The sequence below is a fragment of the Lynx rufus genome, unplaced genomic scaffold, assembly GCF_022079265.1.
Source record: "Lynx rufus isolate CCGP_SWC_20201006 ecotype Redwood Valley unplaced genomic scaffold, mLynRuf1.p SCAF_4, whole genome shotgun sequence".
Classification (NCBI taxonomy): Eukaryota; Metazoa; Chordata; class Mammalia; order Carnivora; family Felidae; genus Lynx; species Lynx rufus.
The window spans coordinates 11,685,036-11,711,873 of record NW_025814856.1 but is presented as its reverse complement, the minus strand read 5'-3'; the positions used below and the strand labels follow the sequence as shown (position 1 = coordinate 11,711,873).

Below are 26,838 nucleotides of genomic sequence, written 5' to 3'. Positions count from 1 at the left end.
ATGTCAGACTTACGCAGTGGACGGAGGGGTAACAGGGCAAATAGGCTGGGCTCACATGGTGGGACCCGCGCGCCTAACCGGCCCCGCCCCCTCCCGGCCTGGGCTAGGTGTGCGCGGCCCCGCCCCCGCCCCTTCGGTTTCGGTTGCGCGTGCGCAGCCTGCTTCGGTCCCGCCCCTTCCCGGACTCAGCTGCGCGCGCACCGCCTCTCGCACCAGTGCGCACGCGCGGCCCCGCCCCCGTCTCCCCGGCGCTCGGAGCCCGAGTCCGCGGGAAGATGGCGGCCCCGCTCATCCCGCTCTCCCAGCAGGTATGGGCCAGCGGGCGGGGGTGCAGCGCCGGGGCGTAAGGCGCGAGGCGGGCGCCCCGGGGAGACCGATGCGCGGGGAGGCCCACCCGGGCGGCGGCGGCTCGCGCTGACGGGCCCGCGCGGAGGGAGGGCGAGTGGGCGGGCGGTCTTGAAGGTGACAGGCCGGCCCGGCCCGCGGCCTCCCGCGCCCTGGAGACCCTCTGCGGGCGGCGTCCAGGCGGGGCTGCTGCATGTATCTGCATGGTTCAGGGCCCGGGCCCGGCTACGAGTCTGGCCTTCGCCGCAGCTCCCAGGCCGGGTGATGCACGGTGGCACTGGGCTCTCACTCTGGGAGGTGGGCGAGGGGAGCGAGCCTTTCTGCCGGTGCGACAGCCCCGCGAGTCTTTGTTTTCTGCCGGGTCCCAGCGCCGGCGAAGACGGTGTCCCCGCCGGGGTGGAGGGCAGAGCCCTGCCAGGGTCAGGACCCTCCAGCAGTGCGATCCCGGACTCATCCCTCCCTTGGGAGCTGTTTCTGTCACCCTTGAATTGAGAGAGAGGAGCTCGCACGTCTCCTTTCTGCGTCTGCAAATCTGCCTGATGGTCTTACTAAGGGGCAGTAACAGCGGCGCGACATATAACGTGCAAAAAAGAGCCTTGCGCAGACAGCTTTGCTTTCTGGGAAGGATGTTCATTCATTTATTTGTCTGTCAAATGTGCGTTGGGCCAGGTGCTGGGAGTGCAGCAGTCACCCAGACAGACAAGGTCGCTGCTCTCCTGGAGGTGACACTCTTATGGGAACTAGAAACTACCTGTGTCCTGCTAACGACAGCTGCCTTTATTTACTGAATACTTGTGTTGTACCAAGCGCCATGTTATAAGCACTTTGAACTATCTAGCACGGAGTTGGAATTAAGAGTGAAGACATGGGGTCATGTCATCTTGCTGTTTAGTTCTTGGCTCTGTCATTTATTTCCTTTGAGTGTGCTTGGGTGAAGTGCTCAGAACTCATTTGGAAAATGGAAATATAAAACATATAGGGATGATGTGAAGATTAAGCATGTAAAACGCTTAGTAAACAGTGCCTGGCACATCAAAGCACTCCGTGAAACTATAATTATTACCATCATTTAATTCTCTGGCAGATTGGGACATATGGGAATGTAGACCACAGCAGTAAGAATGCTGAACCTTAAGAGAGCTGATAGGTAGGTTGACATGACTGGTCAGCTTTTCCAAGGAGAGAGACATACCTGCCAAATCTTACAAGAACTAGCCAATTTGTAATGCCGTCACGAAATTAAAAGTGTTAAAGGCCAGTGGTTATTAATTAATACATTCTTATAAGAGGTATGAAAGTGCTATGTAAATTAGGTGTTCTACAGATAGGGGGCATTATTATTAATAGCCAGTCGCTATAGTTTAGGATATGTGCATTGGGTGAAACTCACTTAGGCTCACTTAATGAGAAAGTGCTCCCATTTTTTTTGGGGGGGGGGAAGAATCTTTTTGAAAGTTCCTTTGACTTCCTGTCAAATTTTGAAAGCCCTGATTTGAACTTTGATGACAACAGTGGCTAATGTCTATTGAGTGCGTTGGCGTTTAAGTGCTTTCTAACATGTTGGCACTTATCCCCACAACAAGGAGAAGGAAATTCTCATTTTACTGATGCAGAATTAGGTTCAGAGGAAGGCCACTGTGAATTAAGGAATGGAAACATGATTTGGGTCCTGTGATTCATGTGCTTAGCACCCTTTGGGATAAATTCCCAGTTCTTTCTCAGGAAGCCTCGCTGGTCTGGTGCCTGCCAGCCCTCTCCCGCCTCCTGCTTTCCCTGGTCCCCACACTGCAGCCATACTTGCTGCTTTTCTGCTCCTCCCACAGTCCCAGCTTTCTCTGTCCTCAGGGTGTCTCACTAGTTGTTCCTTCTTCCAGAAGTGCTCTTCCCTGTCTCTTCCCTTGGTGCTTTTGGTTCCTGGGTCCTTTCCCTCCTTCGGGTGGTAGCTCAGATGTCATTCTTCCCAGAGGCCTTTGCTGATCGCTTGTCATAAGTAGAGCCCCTTCCATCCCACCAGAAATGTGTTTTTTCCACACACCCCTCGGCACCAATCAATGGTTTACACCCAGGCACCCAGGGAGAGCAGGTACAGGCCTCTTGATCCTGTGACCAGCCCCCAGGAGGTGTCAGGTAAACTCTTGAAGCACCCATGACTTATACATGCCAGCGCCATTTCCAGGTGGCTTTTCTTCTCTGTGTGTGGGATGGGGACAGGGGTGGGAGTTGCAAGAGACTGACAGCCAGGAGCCCATGACACGTTTAGGTCACAGACTTCTGTGCTTTTTCCTGTTCCTTTGCACGTTTGTTGAACAAAGCCATGACCAGGCTTTCTTCCTTCAGGTAGTTATCTGACATTTCTCTACACCTGTTCTTTTTTGTTGTTGTTAAGTTTGTTTATTTATTTTGAGATTGAGCACCAGCTGGGGAGGGGCAGAGAGAGAGAGAGAGAGAGAGAGAGAGAGAGGGAGGGAGGGAGGGAGGGAGGGAGAGAGAGAGAACCCCAAGCAGGCTCCACGCTGTTGATGCAAAGCCCGGCACGGGGCTGGAACTCATGAACCGTGAGATCATGACCTGAGCCGAAATCAAGAGTCGGATGTTTAACCGACTGAGCCACCCAGGCGCCCCTCTTTATACCTGTTCTTGTGGGAAGCTCTGCACTAGGTGTTCCTGTCGGCCAAGGTGTGAGGCTTAGCCCATCCAGCTGCTTTCAGTCTAGCTGAGGGATCACACAGGTTCACAAGTAATTCGCAGAGATGCGTGGATAGGATTCCAGGATAATTTCTGGTTGGGGGCATTCAGGGAGCCGCCTGGAGCGCGAGGCTGTGCTCTGGTTGGACTGAGGTGTAGGGCACACTTGGAACATTCTTGGCACACGGAACTTGGAACATGGATGGCCAGGTGAAGGTGAGTAAAGCAGCTGCTAGCAGGGTTGCAGAGGGGAGAGGGGCTGTGTGTTTCCCCTCTGTCACCAGCCCTTTTGCTATAGGTATCTTTCCTGGTCTGCTCCACAGTCCCCGGTATCTGTGACACCTCTTTCCCTGTACAGTCTCTGATGACCCTGAATACAAATCTTGCTCTTGTGAAGGAAGAGTCAGGGTGGATTTCTCCCTCCGTTGGCAGCTCAGTGATTTCCGTTTCTCCCTGCCTCTGAGCAAGCTCCCCTTTGCCTCTCCTACCCTGGAAGTGTACCTGTGTCCCTCCCCACTTTATACCGTGTGATCTCGTAAGTGGCTGGTCACCATGCCATCCTTCACCCTGGTGGCCTGTCACTGGTTGCCCTTGAGCCTCACAGCACCGTGTCCTCTCTGTCTGCCCCCATCTTAGGGTCTCCCCGCAGAGCGTGACCTTCCCCCACAAAGACCCTGCCGGAGTCCAGCCTCCTGTTTCTCCCTTGCCAGCCACCTCTGGAGTTGGCCACTTCCTTACCACATCCACAAGTTCACAGGCTGCGGCTGCCCCCCTTCCTACTCAGCCTCTGCCTCCGAGTTCATTCCGCACAACCACCCCCTGCTCCAGAAGCTTCCAGCTACTCCTGTCTCCCTTCCCTCAGTATGTCCAGCTCGGCTGCCCCTGTGCTGCCCCGCCTGACCTTGCCAGCTTGCTCTCCCGCACTCGCACCACTCCATTTAGACCCTTGCTGTTCCCAGCGCTCCCCCCACACCCTCCATGGCTCTGTTGCCCCCACCTCATGCTGTGACCTCCTGCTGCGTCCTGCCCCACCTCCCGCCCACGGGAGGCCACTCCCAGAGGCCTTCCTGGGGGTGTCTTCCATCAGTCCCACCAGAACGTCATTGTACCTCCTGTACCTTCTGTGGGTCCCTTGTGTGGCCCTCGACCTAGGAAGCATGCGGGAAGCATTGGGCTCACTGATGAAGAGAGTGTCCTGGGCCCAAGGGGGTGCTCCCATCAATGCCACTGGTGTCCTCGTCCGCCAGGTACTTCCTGTGCCCACGCCCTTGAGACACATCATCTTTTTAATGGGTGCCATGTTCTGGAAGGTTTTTATTACCATTTCACAAACTGAGACCCACAGAGATTTAAGTAGCTTGCCAAAGTCCCATAGTTGGTGGGTTGACCCCACATCCGTCTGCCTGCAGAGCCCCGCTCTTTCCCCTCTTCCAGGCGGCCCTCTGGGCTCCTCGCCCAGAGCAACACCCGGTGAACGTGTCTGCAGTGAATGCCAAGTGCTTGGGACACTTGGTTGTCCTTTCGTCCCTTGTTTTTTTTCCTCTAAAATAATTGCCAGTCTCTCTGTCTTACTAGAATGCTAATGGTGATGTGGTATAAATTGGTGGGAACAGAGCCAGGGTTTAGAGTAAAGATTGGCCCTGCCCCGTAAGATCCAGAATTCCCCGGCTGGCTCTTTGTCGTATTGACCTGCATTGGCCTGGTTTTTGTGGACTGAGTAGCTCCCAAGTTTTGCTCCCTCTGCCCCAATTTTGCACTTGAAAGCAACTTTCCCACATCTGGCTCTTTACCCGATCAGCTGATCCCGGAAGTGGACTGTCTTCGATCAGATGGTACCCAAGCGCCGAGCGTCCACTCTCTGATGCCTCAGGCCACTTGCCGTTAATGTGCCGACGGATGAACACAGCCGCCCCCCCCCCCCGAAGGAGGCAGCCCGTCAGCCACTCTGGGGGTGCCCTCGGGTTCTCCCCTCCCAGACTTCACCTGAGCAGCCAGCATCCACTCGGAAAGCTCTTCCACATTCTTCCTCAAAGACACTTCTCCCACCCTGTTACCCCATGAGGTCCCTTCAGGGGGTGTGTGTTTTCAGTGTCATAGTCCCCAGATGTTCTCTCAGAGCCCTCGGTTGTGCGGTATTTTCCGCATCTCACTTTGTCCGTGTGCAAACTGGGCCTACCTCTAAGTATCTGCCTCCTGACAGCGGAGTATCAGCACCTCGCGGGGTGATGGGTGTGCCGTCAGAAAGCGCCGCTCGTTTGTGGATGGCGCTGTTCATTCAGCAGATGTGTATCAGGCTTCTTCTCTTTGCTGGGCACCTCCTGGCCTGTGGGATGTAGCAGTGAACCTGAAGACAGCTCTGTCACCTGGAGCCGAGGTTCTAAGGACGGGGGGGTGGGGGGGGTGGGGGGGGCAGACAGCAGGAAAGGAGCTAGTATGTAGTCTGTCCCAGGGCCGTGTGGTCCACGCTGTGAGGGCTGTGAAACCCGAGTTTACAATCCCACAGGTGAGGTGGGGAGGCCTCACTGCACAGGCGCCAAGGACTGAGCAAAAAGGCATTTGGATTGCTCACCTCCCCCTCCCGAGTCACCGTGGTCCGTCTTATCCTCCCTCTATGAAGAGGTAAACTGAGGCCCAGAGGCAGAGGTCACTTGTGAAAGGTCACACCCCACAAGCTCGTACTGATACAGCTCATCTGACACAGATCTGGGGCTCTGAGCGGCACTCCAGTTTCTTTTTATTTATTTCTTCACTGCCAAGCATTCAGTGTGAGAGGTCATTTGGTTTTAAACAACGGCCGTGCTCCCTGGGTGCTAGGGGCTGTATCTGCTAGATGCTGTAGAATCTGATGGAGAAAAGATCACGTGTTTAAATTTTTATTTTATTGTTTTGATCTCCTCTCCCTGGAAAGTCATGGGGGAAATGGAAAAGCTGCCTTTTCATCTTTACAGAGGGTCAGCAGGTCGGTTTCCCTGCTGGCTTGGGTGTTCGGTGCCTCAAGGCGGAGGCAGAAATGAGGGCGCCATGTCCGGCCCCCGAGGAGGGTCGGCGTGGTCCGGGCCACAGTGGAGGCAGAGGCCACGGGTGGTCTGAGCTGGATGAGGGGCGGACGACTTGCTTCCACTTGGGTGTGTTGGAGACGGCTGCATGGACGAGGAAGGGCGCCGGGGCTGGGCCGTGGGGACATTGGGAAGGAAGGGAGGGATGCTTTTTCAGACAGCGGTGGAGCAGAATGAACAGAAACCGAGGGATTGGAATCCCGGCTCAAAAGGGCCGAATGTGAGGCCGGGGCTGGGAACTTTGGGCTCCGCATCCCTCTTTTAGTTAGGGTGACTTGGGGATTAAAGGGAGAAGGTGGCTTGGTAAATGGGACATGGTCTGTGCCTGGCCTACAGATTGGCCCGAGACAAAAGGGACTGACAGGGTGTCTGCTTGCCTAGAGTGGCCGACGAGGGGGGTGGGGTAGAGTGGAGACCTGCCTGCTGTGTGGCCCAGAGGGCCGCTCCTGCTTAGAATGCTCTGCCCATTCTAGTGGTAGGGCCAGCCCTTAATGTCCCAAGCTGCTGGAGGGAGGGAGAGGTTACAGATGACCACAAACAGCCATCTCCTTGCACTTCCGCCTGGCTCTGCCTACTGGAGGGGAAGGGGTGGGGGGGACTGTTGCACTCCTAATGGCAGAATTGATTTACTGATTACGTTCAGACTGGCTGATAAAAAGTCAGTTCTCCTTTTGTAGACACTGGCTGAAAGCAGGGAAGGGTGGTGCCAGGAAGCCTGGCTGTCCCTGTCTGCAGACTGGAGGCCGGCTTCTGCCCCTCCAGCGTGCTGCTCACCTGCATCCCACGCTTCCCAGTTCTGCCCTCCTCCCTGTTTGCTGTGCCCTGTGGCCCCTTGGCATTCTTTTCCAGTTGCTTGTTCAGGCGACATTCTGTCTTGCCTCAGGGCCTTTGCACATGCTATATTTATTGCTCCTTTCTGGGATTTTCTTCCACCTATTATCTCTGGGTTAACTTCTACTCTTCATATCTCAGCTGGCACATCACTTCCTCAGGTAAAGCATTCCCTGACAGATTGGCCCAGCTTCTCTGTTACTGCCTGTGGGGATGCTTTGTACTTTTCCACATACCAGTTTGTAATTTCCTGTTGCTGGGATTATTTGATGGATGGTCAGTCTCCCCCACCACCTAGACTACGCTCAAAAAGGCCTGTTTTAATTTGTCCTAGTTCCCCAGGTGCTCAGTAATCCTGTTGAACAAATGGCAGAATGGTAGGGCAGGTCCACACTGTGTGAGGTAGTGAGGAGCTGTGGCACGTTCTCGAGGAGTGAAGTGAGATGTTTAGATCTGACCGCTTGCGTAGAGAATGCACAGAGCTGGGCACTAGCTCAGAGATGCTTGTTGTGATATGGGCACAAGGTGATAAAGAGCAACCTAGGGCACCTGGGTGGCTCAGTCGGTTAAGCGTCCAACTTCCGCTCAGGTCATGATCTCACGGTTCGTGAGTTCGAGCCCCGCGTCGGGCTCTGAGCGCGAGCTGACAGCTCAGAGCCTGGAGCCTGCTTTGGATTCTGTGTCTCCCCCTCTCTTTCTGCCCCTCTTGCGCTCACACTCTGTCTCTTTCTCTCAAAAATAAGTAAACGTTAGAGCCTGGAGCCTGCTTTGGATTCCGTGTCTCTCTCTCTCTGCGCCTTGCCTGCTCATGCTCTGTGTCTCATAAATAAATAAATGTTAAAAAAAAAAAAAAAAAAAGAGCAACCTGGCATGAGGTTGTTTCTGGAAGAGGAGAGGGGTTGGTGATTGGAGGACTGTGTGGGATGGTTATTTGGGCAGAGGGGCCTTCTAAGTGGGGGGAGGAGGCAGGAGAAAGGGGCAGGTGTGGTGTGTGCAACCAGCAGGGCCAGACCAGCTTTGCTGGGCAGTGCCAGGTGGGTGTCTGGGTCACCTTGCAGCAGGCCCTCCCTTCAGGCCTGGTGGGACCCCACGTTTAGGTGCAGTTGAGAAGCAGCCTGCCTCCTGGGGGTACCGTCAGGTTGCACTTTCTGAGCATCCGCCCTGTGCTGGTATGAGAGCAAGAAGAATAAAACAGCCCCCACCCTTTAGATAGCTCAGCTGGGGCCGGGCTCCCAGGCACACAGATAAGTAGGGCCCCGTGTGGCAGACTCCTTCGTGGAGGTCAGGTGGCAGCCTGCATGGGTGGAATGAGTTGCCCTACAGGATTGGAAATAAGGACAGGAGGAAGAGGGGGCCTGGGTCTTCCTTCCTCCTGTCCCTCTTCTGTTCCGGCAGGACTGGAGGCAGTAGGGTACAGCCTTTCAGACTGGCTGCTCACCGCCCCTCCCCCCCACCTCCGCCCCGCCCTGGTCCCGACCCGGGCAGAGTCCCCTTCCCCGACTCTGGGAACCCAGTTGTCGGGGAGAGATCTGGGGTGCAGGTATTGCACAGAAGTAAGGGAGTGTGTTTGGACACCCACTTTGTGCCCACTCACCACTGACTCCTCATTAGGGAAGTGTCATTGTCACTGTCCCTGCAGCTTCTTTCTGAACAAGGAAACTGAGAAGGACAGAGGGAAAATGACTGGTTTCAGGCCTCTCAGGGAGGTGGGGTGCTCGGATCAGACCGCAGCTCCAAAGCTGGTGTTCCCTCCCATGGACACCACACCGGGGGGCTCCTGGGAGGGCAGGAGCAGCTGTGTCCCTGCTGTGTCCCGAGCCCCTGCAGCAGGCAGTTGATCACCATCTGTTGATGGATGCCTCACGCTCCGAATAGCAACCAGGAGCAGCGTCTGTAGCCGCCCTTGATGGTAGTTGATTAGTGGAAATGTTTTCTGTGTCTTGGGTGGAGAAGCAGGCACCTTCTGCCCTGGGGACGGGAGTCAGGGAAGCCTTGGGAGACCAGCATCCTGATGGCCAGGCCCCCACACGTTCGCAGGGCTCCCGGTGTCTCTTCACTTCCGCTATGAGAGGGTATGGGAGGGGGTTCTCTGATTTACTAGTGACAGTGACAGGCATGCCTGTTGATCCATAGAAACTTGGCTTTTCTGATCCACAAAGGTTGTTTTCAGTTTTATATACTCAGTGGGAAAAGGAAACGATCTTCTTTCAGACCACTTTTTTTTTTTTTAATGTTTGTTTATTTTTGAGAGACGGAGATGGAGCACGAGCAGGGGAGGGGCAGAGAGAGACACGCACACAGAATCTGAAGCAGGCTCAAGGCTCTGAGCTGTCAGCACAGAATCCGACGCGAGGCTTGAACCCATGAACCCATGATCACGACCTGAGCCGAAGTCAGACATTTAACTGACGCCCCCCAGGCACCCCCCAGGCTGTTTTTAAAGCGGAAAGAGTGAACCGAAAGAACTGTTGATGGTGAGGCCCTCACATGGACACGCTTAAACCTGGACTGGAAGGCTCAGGGACTGGATTAGCCCTCTAAAATTCCCCACACCCTAGAAGCGGCAGTTTGTGGTTGGGGGTGCCAGAACCCGGTAGACCTAGGTGTGTGTTATTGAGAGTGTTTCTCCTGTTGGGATTTTCTTTGACAAAGACTAGAACGGTCTCTGTGCCCGCAGGGCACCCCATATCCGTCGTGGGCGCTCTTTCCATGGTGAAGGGGGTTCCATAGGGACGAGCGGACACCCACGGCTGCTGAGTGGGTGCGTGCCAGTGCTGTTGTTCCTGTCGCCCACACGCCAGACCAGGGAATCGGCATTTTCTTTCAAGCCAAGCTCGTCCGTCCCGTTGGCATTTGGCCTCTTGATTTAATTTTTTGTTGCCTTTGAGCCCCTCGAAAATACCCTTTGCTTCACAGCTACTACGCACTTAACCCTCTGTGTGTGAAATTGCACGTTTTATTTATTTATTTATTTTTATTATTTTTATTTTTTTTTTAGCATTCCTGGTATTTTTTAGAAATTGCACGTTTTAAAAAAAAATCATCAGTAAGGGGCGCCTGGGTGGCTCAGTTGGTTGAGCGGCCGACTCCAGCTCAGGTCACGATCTCGCGGTCCGTGAGTTTGAGCCCTGCGTTGGGCTCTGTACTGACAGCTCGGAGCCTGGAGCCTGTTTCAGATTCTGTGTCTTCCTCTCTCTGACCCTCCCCCGTTCATGCTCTGTCTCTCCCTGTCTCAAAAATAAATAAACGTTAAAAAAAAAAAATCATCAGTAAGACTTAAGAACTAGTAAAAGACTGGGGTGTCCGGGGCGCCTGGGTGGCGCAGTCGGTTAAGCGTCCGACTTCAGCCAGGTCACGATCTCGCGGTCCTTGAGTTCGAGCCCCGCGTCGGGCTCTGGGCTGATGGCTCAGAGCCTGGAGCCTGTTTCCGATTCTGTGTCTCCCTCTCTCTCTGCCCCTCCCCCGTTCATGCTCTGTCTCTCTCTGTCCCAAAAATAAATAAACATTGAAAAAAAAAAAAAAAGACTGGGGTGTCCTAGATGTTGGGAGGGGCTCAGCCGACTAGTTGAGAGAGAAAATGAGTACGACGTGTGCTGCAGTGTAGCCAGCGTTTGGTGAAATATTTTATCATTTTTTTGGCCAAGATCATTTGGTGTGGCATGCTGTAAGGACTGCGGATTTGATGCTTGTGGGACACGCCCTGGTTAGCAGCCTTGCCTGACTTCCCTTCCCACCCGCCACCGGTTCTCTGTAAAGAAAGGCTGCTCCTCTGACTCGGTGGCTGTAACAAGGGCGCTGATGGGTACAGCAGCACCTCCCACTTGTGGAGTGCGCTTTGCCTTGATGCTGAAAGCGATCCTCAGGGCAGGCACTGTATCGTTCCCATTTTATGGAAGTGGAAACTGAGGCCCCGCTCTGCTGCTGAGTGGTGGAGCTGTGTCTCTACCCGAGCATCGCTCTTGCTGCACCCATCCCACCCTCTCCCTCCTGAGGCTCCATCTGTGAACAAACGATCTGTAAACAGACGTTTAAGGAAGGCCTGCTTACCCCGCTGGCATGGCAAGAGGTAGAATAAATGTGAGACCTCCACCTCCCCCCCCCCCCCCAGCTCCACCGAATTGAAAATGTAGGAGGGAGGCCTTGACAAAAATTGGACGTTTAAGAAATGTCTCATTTGTAAGTTCAGGGCTTATGGGAGTGTGGGGGAGGGAGGGAGGGAGGGACTCATTTCATTTGGGGGGGACTTTGGGAGGCTTTTTTTTTTTTTTTCAACGTTTGTTTATTTATTTTTGGGACAGAGAGAGACAGAGCATGAATGGGCGAGGGGCAGAGAGAGAGGGAGACACAGAATCGGAAACAGGCTCCAGGCTCCGAGCCATCAGCCCAGAGCCCGACGCGGGGCTCGAACTCACGGACCGCGAGATCGTGACCTGGCTGAAGTCGGACGCCTAACCGACTGCGCCACCCAGGCGCCCCGGGAGGCTTTTTAAAGCGGGGGGTCATTTGTGGGGCTGGGAGGTAACTGGCCTTCAGCAGGCTCGGCCCCCCTGCCCCCAGGCATAGGGAATGATTTGGGGGGAGACCAGGAGCGGGAGGCACACAGTAGCAGAGCTTCTGCCAGAGCAGGAAGGAAAGCCGGGATTGAGGGCTGTGTGCCCGCGGTTGTGTGCAAGGGCCTCTGAGTGAGTGTGTGTGAGCGTCCGGGTGGATGTGTGCGTGTGTGGGGGGGGGGAGTAGTGCAGCTAGCTGGGGGGTGGGGGCAGGAGATGGCTGTGGGGCACCTCGAGAACTCGGCAGAGGCTTGGAACCCACTTTGCCAACTCACACTCTTTGCCAACCACAGAGGGTCTTTTCCGAGCCGAGGAGCGACCGTGTGTAATTCCTCTCCCTGCTCCTGCCAGCATGTTTTCTCTTCTGTGTTTGTTCCCTGATCAGACCGTGATGCTCCGCTCCTCCGTGGAATCTGTGGAATCTGGAGCCTACTCGGTGCCTGGTGCCTAGAGGACCCCCAGGCTCCACAGAAGAGCAGTGGTGCCAGGAAGCTGATGATGCCATCCGCAGAGTGGAGGGGAGGGGCATGGAGAGCTGCTGACCCCATCCGCCTTGGGGAGCCCTGAGTCCCGGGCAGTGGGCTCTCTTGGAGGATGGCCAAATATCGGACCAGGGCTCAGAAGATGGCCCAGGGTGTCTGATCTAGGAAAGGAATTTCGGGAAGATTCAGGGCCCCTTGGGGAAAGCTGGGAGCCTTGTGGGAAGTGGGCATTCTCGAGGAAGGTGGTAGGTGCTCTGCTGTGTGGGGGCCCTTACTGCTGAGCTGTCGCCCCCGTGAGTCTGTTCAGGGACTGCTCCACCATACAGAGGAAGGAAGGACAGAACGGATGGGGGCTGTTCTCTGTGATGCTAGGAGGAGCCATATCCAGGGAGGGCTCTGGGGAGGCCGGGGCCACTTTTCATCTTAAACAGCACTTTGGGGAGAATGAGCTCGAATCTGCTCCCTGCTCCACCTCGGCTGCCCAGGCAAGGTCCTGGGGGCTCTCATTGCCTGACCCTTTCCAGGGCCATCCACCTGCCCTCTGTGGCTGCACTCAACCCTCCTACTGCTCCCCACATGCCCGTCCCCCAGTCCCCTCAGGACCCTCCTCCCTTGGTGTTTTCCCGCCAGTGGTGCCTCCTTCTGTCTGTGTTGCTGGTGTCCTTGGCCTGCTTGTTGCCTTGCATCCCTTCGGGCAGGCTCAGCTGGGGCAGGGCCGGTCTTCCTGCCCTCGCAGGTGCGTGTCTGGGCTGCCGAGTGCCCCTGCTGTCACCGTCTTTTCCTCCCAGCCCTTAATGGCCCTCAGTGTGTGTTGTCGCGTGTAATGACATTCCCCTCCAGACTAGGAGCTCCACGAGGCATTCTGTAGGAATGGCAGAGGTTTCCACCTCGATGGCCCATAGGGACATCCCAGAGAAACGTGTGAAGGTGAATGGCTCATGTTGTCTGTGTTTGTGTGCCGTGAGTGGCTGCATTCCTTGGCCTCATCATCCTGGAGGCCTGCCCAAGTCTCTCCCTGGTTGCTTCCTGTGGGTGCTCCCCTGTCACCCACTCTGCGTAGCTAAGTGCATATTTAGTTCACTGGCTCGTGTGCACATCTGCTCAGGTCGCCTTGGGGATCACGTTCCGGGCTTTTCAGCAGGGCAGGCACACACCCTGTTACCTCACTGTGTCCACTCTTGTGGCTGGCTGAAACCGTGCTGAATGAGCCCAGGTCCCTGGCGGCCCCCTCTGTCCTAGAGCCCACCTTGCCCATCGCTGACCCCTCGCTCAGGCTCCGGAGGCTTCGGCTGTGCATCCCGCCATCCCCTCATGTCCCATGGCACCTTGTGCTGCAGTCACGGGCTCACTTTGCCTGCGTGTCTCCCCATCTTGAGCCCTAAAGCTGTGTCTCACACCCTTTTGTATGCTTGATTCCTCCTCATAGTGTGAACTTAACCTTTGGTTTGTTGATTGAGTGAATGAATGAATTTATAAGTCCAAGGGCAGACCACTCTTTCAGGAAGTCTTCTGGGAAAGGGGCGGTCAGTAGCTTGAGGTAGAACTGGGCTGAGGGAACATTTACGGGGATGGGATACATTTTCGCATGGGAGACGGTGGAAGGAGAGGACAAGGGAGAGCACAGAACTATAAACAGCCAGCACTGGAGGAGAGCTCACCCCAGGTCAGTCTCTGGTGGTGGGAATGCTTATCCTTATTTTCCAGATGAAGGAACTGAGGCACAGAGAGGCTGCTCACCTTCCCCAGGGTTGCACAGCACACTAGTGGTGGGGTAGGACTTGAGTCCACATCTGTCTGGTGGCACTGTTGACCTCTGTGTGGGTCTGCTTCCCCTGGTGCCGGGAGTGCGGGGCCAAGAGGTGTGGGTGGAGACCTTTGGGACTCAGTGTAGGTCCTGCCTCCTGCACAGGGTGGCATGTCAGGGCGGGAAGGTTGCCTCGGGTGACCTCGGTTTCTCTTTTGCTTCCATTTCTGGTAGATGGGGCAAGAGCAGTGGGCTCCCAGCAGTGCTGAAGCATTTACGCCTCGAGTCTCCAGGTAGTCCTGGCCCTGAACTCCCTCTGGCTGTGTTGGTTGCCTTGATGCTTCACTGTGTGTCCAAACTTTCAGGCATGGTTCTCTTGCTCTTTGGTTCTCCTTGTGGTTGGGGACTGCAGCCCTTACCCCCTGCTTCCCGTCCCCACCGCAGGCCTTGAGTTCCCAGTGGGGTGGAGGTGCCGTACCCTGTGCCCAATGGCAGGTACACACACCTTCAGCTTGTCTTTCTTTCGTCATGGCGGTCATTAGGGTCCCCAGGGAGAATCACGTAGCTTCAGACCCCTCTTCTCCTTGAATGTCTCTTTCCCTTTTCTGTCTTACTCACAAAAGCAGTGAAGCAGGGTGCACTGATGTAGAACGCTGGCAAACTCAGAGCCACAGGGGGCAACCACATCTCTTAGCCTGTGGCTTCCGTCCTGCCACATTCAGGTCCGTGTGCGTATATGATCACTGTGCGCTTGTAGCCGGGCCGTGACCGTGTGTGCTGGCTTGGACCCTCCCTTTGCAAATACCTGATGATCATAGCCCACGCATAAGGGTTCTGCCCTTGCTGTGTTTTTTTTTTTTTTTTTAACGTTTATTTATTTTTGAGACAGAGAGACAGAGCATGAACAGGGGAGGGGCAGAGAGAGAGGGAGACACAGAATCCGAAACAGGCTCCAGGCTCCGAGCTGTCAGCACAGAGCCCGACGTGGGGCTCGAACTCACAAACTGCGAGATCATGACCTGAGCCGAAGTCGGACGCTTAACCTACGGAGCCACCCGGGCGCCCCTCTGCCCTTGCTGTTTTTACTGCTTTGTGGTGTATTCTTCTCACCTGTTTTCAACCTTTGCTGTCACCTGCAGTCCTTGCCCTCAAGCAGGGTGAACTGATACGTCCCTCTTGCCTTTCCCCACCTCCTGCATAGTTAATCACTTCCTCAGGGTAGACCTCCCAAGGGGAGACCTTGCAGTAGTGGAAGGGTGTGTGTGTGTGTGTGTGTGTGTTAAAGAAGTGCTAGTTTTTACTTTTTGACAAAAGTATGACAGTGCTGGTGATAAAGCCACTCTTTGTTCATCATACTTAACACGTGAAGCAGCTTGTACCATTAGGATCCTTGCCGAAGTAGAAACATATCAAATGTCGGTCTTTCTGTAAAATTTTACACACACTCGAAGTAGAGGGAAGAGTTTGTGATGAACTCCCATTTCTCACCACCCGTTTACAACAAATGTCATTTTTTCAAATCTCTCTGCACTTGTCTACCGTCCCTTGACCTCCTCTGCCATATACATTTTTATTTCTGAGGTTTTTATTTTAAATCTCAGAAATCACGTTTCAATATGCATCTCTAACAGTAAGACCATTTGTCTTTATATGACCATGGTGCCCTATCAACACCATTTTATCTATGTATTTGTTTATTCATTCATTCATTCATTCATTCATTCATTTTTAAAGCTTATTTTGAGGGAGAGGGAGAGAGTGCATGCATGGATGAGTGGGAGAGGGGCAGAGAGAGAGGGAGAGAGAATCTCAAGCACACGGAGCCCGATGTGATCATGACCATGAGATCATGATCTGAGCCAAAATCAAGAGTTGGACGCTTAATTGACCGAGCCACCCAGGAGCCCCAACACCTTACACATTTAATTATTCCTTAGTATTACCCGACTGATATGCAGTCCCTATTCAAATTTCCCTGATTGTCTGAAAAGGTGACCTTGTTATTTGGTTGTGAGGCCTCCTGTCTCTCTCACTCTCTTTTAAAAATTTATTTTGGGATAATTGTAGATTTACATGCAGTTTGGAAAAATAATGCAGGGTGGCCCTGTGTATCCTTCACTCAGTTTCCTGCAGTGGTAACATTTTGCAAATCTGTAGTACACTATCACAACCAAGACTTTGACATTGTTGGGGTCAGATGCAGATGGGCTCCATCCCGCACAAGGATCCCTCCTCTTGGTCCTTTTTAGCCACTCCCCTTACTTCCTTAACCCCTGGTAACCACTGATCTGTTCATTTCCATAATTTCAGCATCTTAATAATGTTGTATAACGGAATCATGTAGCATGTAACCTTTGGAGATTGGCCTTTTTTACTTAGTATAATCCTCTGGAGAGAGTTTTCCAGGTTGTTGTGTGTATCAGTAGTTCATTTGTTGGCATTTTTCATTGGCAGGTAGTATTCCATGGGGGGGGTCACAGTTTGCTTAACTCATTGAAGGATGTCTAGTGTGTTTCCAGTTTGGAGCGATGATGAATAAAGCTGCACTGAACATGTGAGTACAGGGTGTTATGTGAGCCTAAGTCTTCATTTCCCTGGATGAATGCCCAGGACAGTTGCTGGGTCTCATGACAGTTGCAGGTTTAATTCTTTCTAAGAAACTGCTAAACTCCAAATGTCCATCGACAGATGAATGGTAAAGAAGATGTGGTGTGTGTGTGTGTGTGTGTGTGTGTGTGTGTGTGTGTGTGTGTTAATACACACTCCATACATACAATGGAGTATTAACTCGGCAACCAAAAAGAATGAAGTCTTGCCATTTGCAACAACATGGATGGAACTAGAGGGTATTTGCTAAGCAAAATTAGAGAAAGACAAATATCACATGACTTCACTCATGAGGAATTTAAGATACAAAACAGATGAACAGAAGGGAAGGGAAGCAAAAATAATATAAAAACAGGGAGGGGGACAAAACATAAGAGACTCTTAAATATAGAGAACAAACAGAGGGTCGCTGGAGGGGTTGTGGGTGGGGGGGGTTGGGTTACATGGGCAAGGGACATTAGAGAGGACACTTGTTGGGATGAGCACTCACTCGGTGTCACACAGGGGATGAATCACTGGATTCTACTCCTGAAATCATTACTGCACCATATGCCAAGTAAAGTAAAAAATAAATTAATTAAAAACAAAGAAACTGCTAAACTGTTTTCCAGAGTAGCTGTACCTTTTTACCATCCTACCGGCAACGTGGAAGTGGTCCAGTTTCTCTGCGTGCTCACTGGGGTCACTGTTCTTTCGGCCATTCTGATAGGTGTGTGGTGGCATCTGCAAGTGGTTCTGATTTTGCATTTTCTCTAATGACCAACATATTCTGACCATCTTTTCGTGGCCTTACTTGACATCTGTGCATTCTCTTGGTGAAATGTCTCGTGCCTGTGTTCTCATTTGATTGTTTGCTTTTTTGCTGCTGAATTTTGAGAGCTCTTTATATGTGCTGGGTACTAATCCTTTGTCAGATCTGTGATTTGCAAATATTTCTGTGGCTTGGCTTATCCTCCTCTTACCAGGGTCTTTCACAGAGCAACCATTTTTAATTTTGATCAGGTCCAACTTTATCAGTTTTTCCTTTATGAGTCAGGCTGTTGGTATCAAGTCTAAGAACTCTTTGCCCAGCCCTTGATCCTGAATATTTTCTCCTATGTTTTTGCCCAAAAGTGTTAATAGTTTTCCGTTTAAGCCTGTGATCCATTTGGAGTTAATTTTTGTAGAAATCTAGTGTGAGATTCTGTTGAGGCTCCTTTTCTTTTCCTTTCTTTTTCTTTCCTTCTCTTTTCGTTTTTTAAGTTTATTTTGAGAGAGGCAGAAACAGTGCGAGTAGGGGAGGGGCAGAGAGAGAGGGAGAGAGAGAGAGAATCCCAAGCAGGCTCTGTGGTGCCAGCACAGAGCCCGACACAGGGCTCGAACTCACAAAACCGTGAGATCATGACCTGAGGTGAAACCAAGAGTTGGACACTTAACCAACTGAGCCACCCAGGTGCCCCAAGGCTCTTTTTCTTCCATTGGATGTCCACTGGATGTCTAGTTGCTTCCGCACCGTATGTGGAACAGGCCTCTTTCCTTTTCCTAAATGGCTCTGCACCTTTGTCAGGACTTGGTTGGGCACACCTGTGCCTCTTTCTTGGTTGGGCACACCTGTGTCTCTTTCTGGGCTCTGGGCTCTGTTCCCTGGCCCTGTGTGTCTACCCCTCCATCGCTGCCATGCCGCCTCCATTACTGCAGCCTCGTAGTGAGTCTTGAAATCAGGTAGACTGGTTCCTCCCGCTTTCTTTTTCTTTTTCAGAATTGTTTAGCTATTTTGGTTCCCTTGCCTGTCTCCATACATTTTAGAATAATCTTTTTATCTACCAGCAAATCTTGCTGGGATTTGGTAGGAATCAAGTTAAAACCTGCCTATCAGGAGTGTGTGGGGTGGCACTACCCTCCAGAAAAGCCACTTGGCCATCTTCCCACCGGCAGGGCCCAAGATGCTTGTTCCCTCTTTGCTAGCTCTGCCCAGCAACCTCTCTCTGACCCCGCCAAGCTGATAGCAGGCGCTGGCGCGTCACTCTCTTGTAATACCGAAATTGAACATTTCCCCCAACTTTGCCACATCTTTTCTTTCTGAGTCACCTTTGTCTTTGACTTTGCTCATTTTTAAATGAAGATGTCTTTTTCCTTGTGACTTATAAAAAGCTCTTTCTCACCTCAGTGTTCTCCTTCTGTCAGCAATGCTTACCTTACCTGGGGTTTAGACACCCCCCCCCCCCCGCGATGGTGCCGTTGGAGAGAACTGGTCGTTGCTGGGCAATTAGGGATGCCCCAGTGTTTTCTGATGTTTTTTGAATGCTGCTGAGCTAAATCCCACTTTCCTCAGCTGCAGAATATGACTGTGCACATAGCCAAGATGATGGCTTTGTAAGCAGGGAGGGCAGCTAATGCCAAGTGGAAAACAGAAATGCAAGGATTATTAAGTGAGTACTGGGCTGCATTTTTGCATCGGCTTCTGGTTTTCCAAGTAGAAACTCAGAACGGGATGTCTCTTAGTGTTACATGCCTAATTCCTGCAAAACTTGGCAACTGGGTTGAAAAACACAACCATTTGCATTTCCCTGATGGTGAGTGACATTGAGCATCTTTTCATGTGCTTTGGCCATCTGGATGTCTTTAGGGAAATGTCTGTTCATGTTTTCCACCCATTTTTAATTAGATTATTTGGGTTTTTTGTTTGTTTTTTTTTTGTTTTTTTTGTTTTTGGTGTTGAGTTGTATCAGTTCTTTTTATATTTTGGATACTAACCCTTTATTGGATATGCCATTTGCAAATATTTCCTCCCATTAGTAGGTTGTCTTTAGTTTTGTAGTTTGTTTCTTTTGCCATGCAGAGGACTTTTATTTCGACCTTGTCCCAATAGTTTATTTTTGCTTTTGTTTCCCTTGCCTCAAGAGGCCTATCTAGAAGGACGTTGCTACGACTAGTGTTGGAGAGATTACTGCCTGTGTTCTCTCCTAGGATCTTTATGGTTTCAGGTCTCACATTTAGGTCCTTAATCCATTTAGTTTATTTTTTGTGTATGGTGTAAGAAAGTGGTCTAATTTCATTTTTTTGCATGTTGCCGTTCAGTTTCCCCAGCACCTTCTGTGAAGATACTGTCTTTTTCCCATTGCATATTCTTTCCTGCTTTGTCAGAGATTAATTTCTGGGCTTTCTATTCTGTTTCCATTGATCTATCTATGCAGTACCATACTGTTTTGATTAGTATAGTTCTGTAATATAACTTGAAGTCTAGAATTATGACACCTCCAGCTTTGTTTTTCTTTTTTCAAGATTGCTTTGGCTATTCAGGGTCTTTTGTGGTTCCATAGAAATTTTAGGATTTTTTATTCTAGTTCTGTGAAAAGTGCTGTTGGTATTTTGATAGGGATTGCATTTAAATCTATAGATTGCTTTGGGTGGTATAGACGTTTTAACAATATTTGTTCTTCCAAAATAACTCATCATCAGGGAAATACAGATCAAAACCATAACAAGCTATCACCTCCCATCTGTCAGAGTGGCTAAAATCAAAAACCCAAGAGACAATAAATGTTGGCAAAGATGTGGAGAAAGGGGGACCCTTGTGCACTATTGATGGGAATGCAAACTGGTGCAGCCACTGTGGAAAACAGTATGGAAATTCCTCAAAAAATTTAAAATAGAACTATCCTACTGGGTGTCTATCCAAAGAGTACAAAAACACTAATTTGAAGGGATATATGCACCCTTATGTTTATTGCAGCATTATTTACAATAGCCAAACTATGGAAGGAGGGGCCCAAGTGTCCATTGATGGATGGATGGATAAAGAAGATGTGGCATATGTTATTCAGCCATAAGAAAGAATGGAATCTTGCCATTTGCAATGATGTGGATGAAGCTAGAGTATATTATGCTAAGTGAAATAAGTCAGCTAGAGAAAGACAAATACCATATGATCTCACTCATATGTGAAATTTAAGAAACAAAACAAATGAACAATGGAAAGAAGAGACAAATCAAAAGAGATTTTAATTTTTTTTTAAATTATTTATTTTTAGGGGCACCTGGGTGGCTCTGTCAGTTAAGCGGCCGACTTCGGCTCAGGTCATGATCTCGCGGTCCGTGAGTTCAAGCCCCGCGTCGGGCTCTGTGCTGACAGCTCAGAGCCTGGAGCCTGTTTCAGATTCCGTGTCTCCCTCTCTCTGACCCTGCCCCGTTCATGCTCTGTCTCTCTCTGTCTCAAAAATAAATAAACGTTAAAACAATTTTTTTTTAAATTATTTATTTTTAAACTTTTATTTATTTATTTTCAGAGAAAGAGAGTGTTCACACAAGTGAGGAGGGGCAGAGAGGGAGAGAGAGAATCTCAAGCAGGTTCCACACCGTCAGGGCAGAGCCCAGCGTGGGGCTCGAACTCATGAACTGTGAGATTATGACCTGAACCGAAGTCAAGAGTTGGAGGCTTAACCGACTGAGCCACCCAGATGCCCAACCTTTTTGTTTTTTTTTTTTTAATTTTTTTTTTTCAATGTTTATTTATTTTTGGGACAGCGAGAGACAGAGCACGAACGGGGGAGGGGCAGAGAGAGGGAGACACAGAATCGGAAACAGGCTCCAGGCTCTGAGCCATCAGCCCAGAGCCCGACGCGGGGCTCGAACTCACAGATCGCGAGATCGTGACCTGGCTGAAGTCGGACGCTTAACCGACTGCGCCACCCAGGCGCCCCTATTTTTTTTTTTTTTTTTTTTTTTAAGAGAGCGAGTACGAGCAGAGGAGAGAGGCAGAGGGAGAGAATCTTAAGCAGGCTCCATGCCCAGTGTGGAACTCAACATGGGGTTCCGTCTCATGACCGTGACATCATGACCTGAGCCGAAATCAAGAGTCAGACACTTAACAGACTGAGCCACCCAGGTGCCCCCCAAAAGACTCTTAACTATAGAGAACAAACAGTTGGTTATCAGAGGGGAGGTAGGTTGGGGGATGGGGGAAACAGGCGATGGGGAGTAAAGAACACAGTTATCTTGGGGCGCTTGGGTGGCTCAGTCAGTTAAGCATCCCACTTCAGCTCAGGTCATGATCCTGCAGCTCATGAGTTCAAGCCCTGCGTTGGGCTCTGTGCTGACAGCTCAGAGCCTAGAGCCTGCTTCCGATTCTGTGTCTCCTTCTCTCTCTGCCCCTCCTTTGCTCATGCTCTGTCTCGCTCAAAAAGAAATAAACATTAAAAAAATTTAAAGAGTACAGTTATCTTGATGAGCACTGAGTAGTATATAGAACTGTTGAATCACTATATTGTACACCTGAAACTAACAAAACACGTGTGCTAACTACACTGGAACCTAAAAAAAGAAGATATATGACAGTAAAAAAAGAAAGAAAGAAAGAAGGAAAGAAAGAAGAGAGAAAGAAACAAAGAAAGAGAAAGAAAGACGGGTAGATAGATACAGCCATTATGGGGTCTTGGCTTTCTTGGGGAAATCAATGACAGGCTGCACTGGTTTTCAAGTCAGTTTATGTACTCGAGTTGAGTCTTGCAGTCTGACCTCTTCAGTGGAATAAAATGCACAGTCATATAATCATGAGTCTGCATTTTCCCAGGCTACCATGCTTGGGAGGCTGTGCTGTGCCCGAGTGCCCAGCTGCCTGGGCTATTTTTGCAGCATTCAGAGTAGGTTAGGGCCACGTGACCTGGGTGTTCCTCTGGCTCTGTCACTCATTGGCTCTGTGACCCTGGGCAAGGTAACCTCAGTCTTAGCACCTGTACGTTGGATACCTGTGCTGTAGTGTGGTTGGAGGATTAAATGAGGTACTGGATGGAAAACAGTGAGTGCTTCATAAATGTGATCCCCTATTTGTTAGTGCAAGATATTAAACCTTTTTTTAAAAGTTCCAAAACAGAGGCACCTGAGTGGTCAGTTGGCTAAGCATCTGACTCTTGATTTTGGCTCAGGTCATGGTCTCACGGTTTGTGAGTTCAAGCCCTGCGTCAGGCTCTATGCTGACAGTGCAGAGCCTGCTTGGGATTCTCTCTCTCTCTCTCTCTCTCTCTCTCTCTCTCTCTCTCACTCTCTCTCACTCTCTCTCACTCTCTCTCACTCTCTCTCTCTCTCCCCCCCCCCCCCTCTCTCTCTCTCCGTCCTTCCTCTGCTTGTGTGCTCTCTCTCTCTCTCTCAAAAATAAATTAAAAAGAAACCTTAAAAGTCCTAAAACAAAAACTAGTTTCCTTTAAAGAATGCCATTTTGAAATGAGCAAGACTGGCGATTGTTTGCTTTGTTTTGCACGAGAGCACATCCTTTCCTGGAAGAGTGGGAATTCTCCTGGTTCCAGGCATAAGGATTTAGGAAGGGTCCTGCCTGTGGACAAAAGTGGCGATCCGAACTGGGTGAATTCAATCCTGGGAGGTTTAGGAGTGGCTGGAACCCCGATCTTCAGAAGATTTCCCCTCCAAAGTGGTTCTGCTGTGTCCTTCCTTCATCTCGAGCTGCGTTTCCCCAGCCTTAAAACTGCATGTGCTCACATGAACTGTGGTGTTTTAAAGCCCACCCCACAGAAGGGTGTGAACTCCTTGCTATGCTCCCCTCCCTGCCATCCCCGCTTGTAAAGTGCATCTAGGCTGGAGGAGAGAGCAAAGAGGCCACAGGAACTTTTCATGTTATCTCTGTGTATTTTAAGATACGACAAGCAACTGAAAGGTCAAAATCAAACTTTTGACTGAACCTCATCAATGATTCAGTCACTGTAAGTTGAAGCTGGCCCCTTAGCAGAGTGAGTTGGTGAAGGAGATTGCCGTCCCAGGCCGGCTCTGTCCTACTTCCATTTTCTAAGACCTCGCCCAGCTCTCCGCAGCCTCTTACACTGAAAGCCCCGTCCCCCCTTTCTGTGTGTGCCCCAGGCTTTGTCTGGGGTCAAACAAAAGCAAACAGTGCAGGTGTCCACTCTCAGCGCGCCCTGCCCCAGCAGCTGCAACACTCCCTCTGGGAGCCGCTGCCTGCGCCTGCTAGTTGTGATGCTGCGAGCTGGTTGTGACGGAGGTCTTGCCCAGGAGCTGGCCACATAGACTGCCTGTCTTCGGGAGGTTCATGTTGTTGGCTAGCAGCAGGTGTCTTCAGGGGCGCATCAGGCAGCTTGCAGACCTGACTCCACCTGTCCCCGGGCTGAGGCAGTGTGGTGAGAGCAAGTACCAATTAGATCTGGTGGTGTCCCTTCTTTCTCCCCTTCGGCTTTTGCAGTAGCTGAAGTGTGAGTAATCAGATCAAAACCTCTAATTGCGGTCTTTGTCCCAGCTTCACTAAATCGACTTCCAAAGAGAGGAATAGTCGAGGCTTCTCCAGTGGTTTTTCCATCACCTGTGGATCATGTGGGATTAAAACCTGGCCATAGAATGCCTGGGGGATGAGCCCTTAGCACAGACGGTTGGAGCTTTGGGTCTGGTGCTGCAGAGGCTTTTCAGGGTCTTGTTTTTCTTGATTGTGGATCCAGTAGCACAGAAGCATTTGGGAAGTTTGAGGCAGTTGTTGACTCTGTATGCCCCCAATACCATAACTTTTGTCCTGGAATTATAGCAGCTTGGAAACTTCTTTCTTGCCTGCCGTGAGATCTTAAAAAAAAAAAAAATCCCACTGGCAATGCATTTCAGACTCTCTGATTATTGGTGGGAAGGGGATCTTTGCCATCAAGGTGGAGGTCCCTGGGGCCTGCGCATTCCCTTCCCGTGAACCACCGGCACGGGATGTGTTGTCAGGACCCGGCCACTGTCCCCTTGACAAACAGCCTGCCTGACTTCGCTTCCTCTGCTGGCCTTACCTCCTCTGAGGAGATGTGATGTGCTTTGGAAGGACGCCAGAGGTTTAAACCCAGGAGGTCACATGGGGTGTGATGGCGGGCACTGCCCTCTAAGGCCCCTGGGAGCTGAGGGTGACAGACTCCCCCAGTGACAGGGTGGGGCAAGTGCACCAGGCAGGAGGAAGCAGCCAGCCGGGGAGTGGCTGAGGCCATGTGCTTACCTCTTTTTTTTTTTTAATGTTTTTATTTATTTTTGATACAGAGAGAGACAGAGCATGAGCAGGGGAGGGGCAGAGAGAGAGGGAGACACAGAATCTGAAGCAGGTTCCAGGCTCTGAGCTGTCAGCAGAGAGCCCGACGCGGGGCTCGAACCCACGAACCATGAGATCGTGACCTGGGCTGAAGTCGAACACTTAACCGACTGAGCCACCCAGGAGCCCCCCATGTGCTTACCTCTTGATCCTTCTCGCTGGTGTTGTCTCCTTTTCTTTCTCAAGCCATGGCTCCTCCTCCCCAGCCTTCCTTTTTACATTGGTCTGCGTTTGGTTTTCCCTGTTTTTTTAGGATTTCTCCCTTTCTTTCTGTTTTGACTTTCCTCTCTTCCCCTTCAGACCTTCATGCTCTTTTCCTTCTATTTCCATCCTGTCTTGGTGGTGTTCTCTGTACTTTCACCTCTTCATACACTCAGAGGTGTTGGGATCCTCTAGAGGAGCTGACTGTAATCTCGGCATTATTTGTAATGGTTTTTAATGTTTACTTTTTGAGAGAAAGAGAATGCGAGCGGGGGAGGTGCACAGAGAGGTGGAGACACACACACACACACACACACACACACACACACAGAATCTGGAACAGGCTCCAGGCTCTAAGCTGTCAGCACAGAGCTTGATGCCGAATTCGGACCCATGGACTGCAGAGATCATGACCTGAGCTGAAGTCGGACGCTTAACTGACGGAGCCATGCGGGTGCCCCTGGAGCTGACATTTTAGTGGCTGCCTAATTTCTTCCCTGGCTGACACCTCCCCTGGGGGATGGCTCGCCGGGGTCGGGAAGAGAGGCCACGGACGCGCGGTGCAAAGTGCGAGGGCTTGGCCGTCCACCAGGCCAGATCCAGACGTGGCCTCAGTGAGCCACATCGGGGAGCCACATGACTGTCGACTGGGTGGTTACCTTCTCTAAATAGTGACGTCTTGGGAACTGATGGCTGGAATGTGGAATGTCTTCTGTGCTGAGCTGAGGACTTCGTACTTCCTGCCTGCCACAGTAGGAGTGGCCACTGGCCAGCTGTCTCCCAGTGGGGGCCAGTCAGTGTGCATCTCTTGGCTGGTGGAGGACGGGATGGGTGGAGACCAGGTCTGGGGCGGGGAAACCAGTCTGAAGCTTGCGTGTCTGGTGACACGTGATGATATGCAGAAACTCCTGTTCTGATTCCGGAACCAGAGAACAGTCTCAGAGGATCCTCTGAGCCCCTGGATACAGTGAAATCCCCTCCTTTGGTGAGTGGAAGTCAGTTCAGCTGCTGCTGCTTCCTGAGTGCCAAGTTGTTGGTTAGGAATTAGAACTTGTGAAAGAGTGGTAGCGTTTCCGCTTCCCAAACTGGGTAAGTATGAGATCTGTGTCTAAAAACAAGCTGCGGTCTGTGTGGAGAGGATGTTTAAAGTGCGTACGTTTTGATTTTCACTATTTACATTTTAGCAGTGACACTTTGTTTGAGGGGATGGCACTTTTTTTTGAAGGCAGGACGTGCCCACTTCTGACCAGTGTCTGTGGTTTCGTTTACAGATTCCCACTGGAAATCCCTTATACGAATCTTATTACAAGCAGGTAAGTTTCACGGGTGTCTTTGGGGATCGAATTAGCGAGGGCGTGTCTCAGTAGGCACAGTCCTGAATGGAAGCCCGGCATGGCCTCGAGTCCCTCTCTGTCCTCCACGTTATCGGCCAGTAGCCAGTGGGCCGTGTGCTGCTTTGTCTGCCGTTCTGGTTACTGCAGCCTCGTCTCACCAGTCGCGCCCCCATTCCAGGTAGACCCGGCATACACAGGGCGCGTTGGGGCGAGTGAAGCTGCACTTTTTCTGAAGAAGTCCGGGCTCTCAGACATTATCCTCGGGAAGGTACGTGAAGACCAGTAGTGACTTCTCTCCTGAGGCCGCCCTCGGGATTCCCCCGGCAGGTGAAGGCCAGACCCCTCTTCCAAGGGGATGTGCCTCCTGGGGAGTGGGCTGGCCACGGCGGGCCTCTCAGGCTGTAACTGGTGGGTTAGCCCACTTGTCACTCGGGGAGCGGACGGGAGGCCTGAGTGCTTTGCGGACCCTGACAGCTGGTGGATTGATTCTGGCTTTGGAGCCGAGTGGACCTGAGTGTTCTCCAGGCCCTGCCACCGGCCAGCTGTGTGCCCGTGGGTGGGGGGGTGAGGGGCGCCGGTGATTCACCCGTTCCAAATTTGCCTCCCCACCCACAGCCCGGGAGTAGCCACTCTGGCCTACCCGTAAGGTCCACGTGCTGCGGCGCTGGGCGCTCCTGCCCTGTGAGTAAACAGGCAGCGATGGGCAGTTGCATTCATGAACATCTTTGTGTTTCCACAGATATGGGACTTGGCCGACCCAGAAGGTAAAGGGTTCTTGGACAAACAGGTATTTACACGTATACACAGAGCAAGTGGAGGGGCTCGGGCCAGGGCCCCCACAGGCTGGGTCACCCCTGCACTTCCTTCCTTGTTATCACTGCTGACAAGCGTTACTAGACGTAATGAGTGTGGCTTTCAGACCGTTAAAATGGGAAGGTTTCATTTTGAAATAAAGGTCT

General features: G+C 51.5%; 1 protein-coding gene across 5 annotated transcripts in view; it reads left to right on the top strand.

The window, feature by feature from the left end:
* Positions 1-246: 246 nt before the first annotated feature.
* The window catches only part of EPS15L1 (epidermal growth factor receptor pathway substrate 15 like 1), a 99,053-nt gene continuing 72,461 nt past the window's right edge, over positions 247-26,838 (top strand). For all 5 annotated transcript variants that reach the window (XM_047097643.1, XM_047097640.1, XM_047097644.1 and 2 more), the window contains exons 1-4: positions 247-308; positions 25,817-25,858; positions 26,058-26,147; positions 26,619-26,666. In XM_047097643.1, the coding sequence (XP_046953599.1) occupies positions 276-308; positions 25,817-25,858; positions 26,058-26,147; positions 26,619-26,666 (213 nt within the window). In that variant the 5' untranslated portion in view covers positions 247-275. The remainder of the gene's footprint in view (positions 309-25,816; positions 25,859-26,057; positions 26,148-26,618; positions 26,667-26,838) is intronic.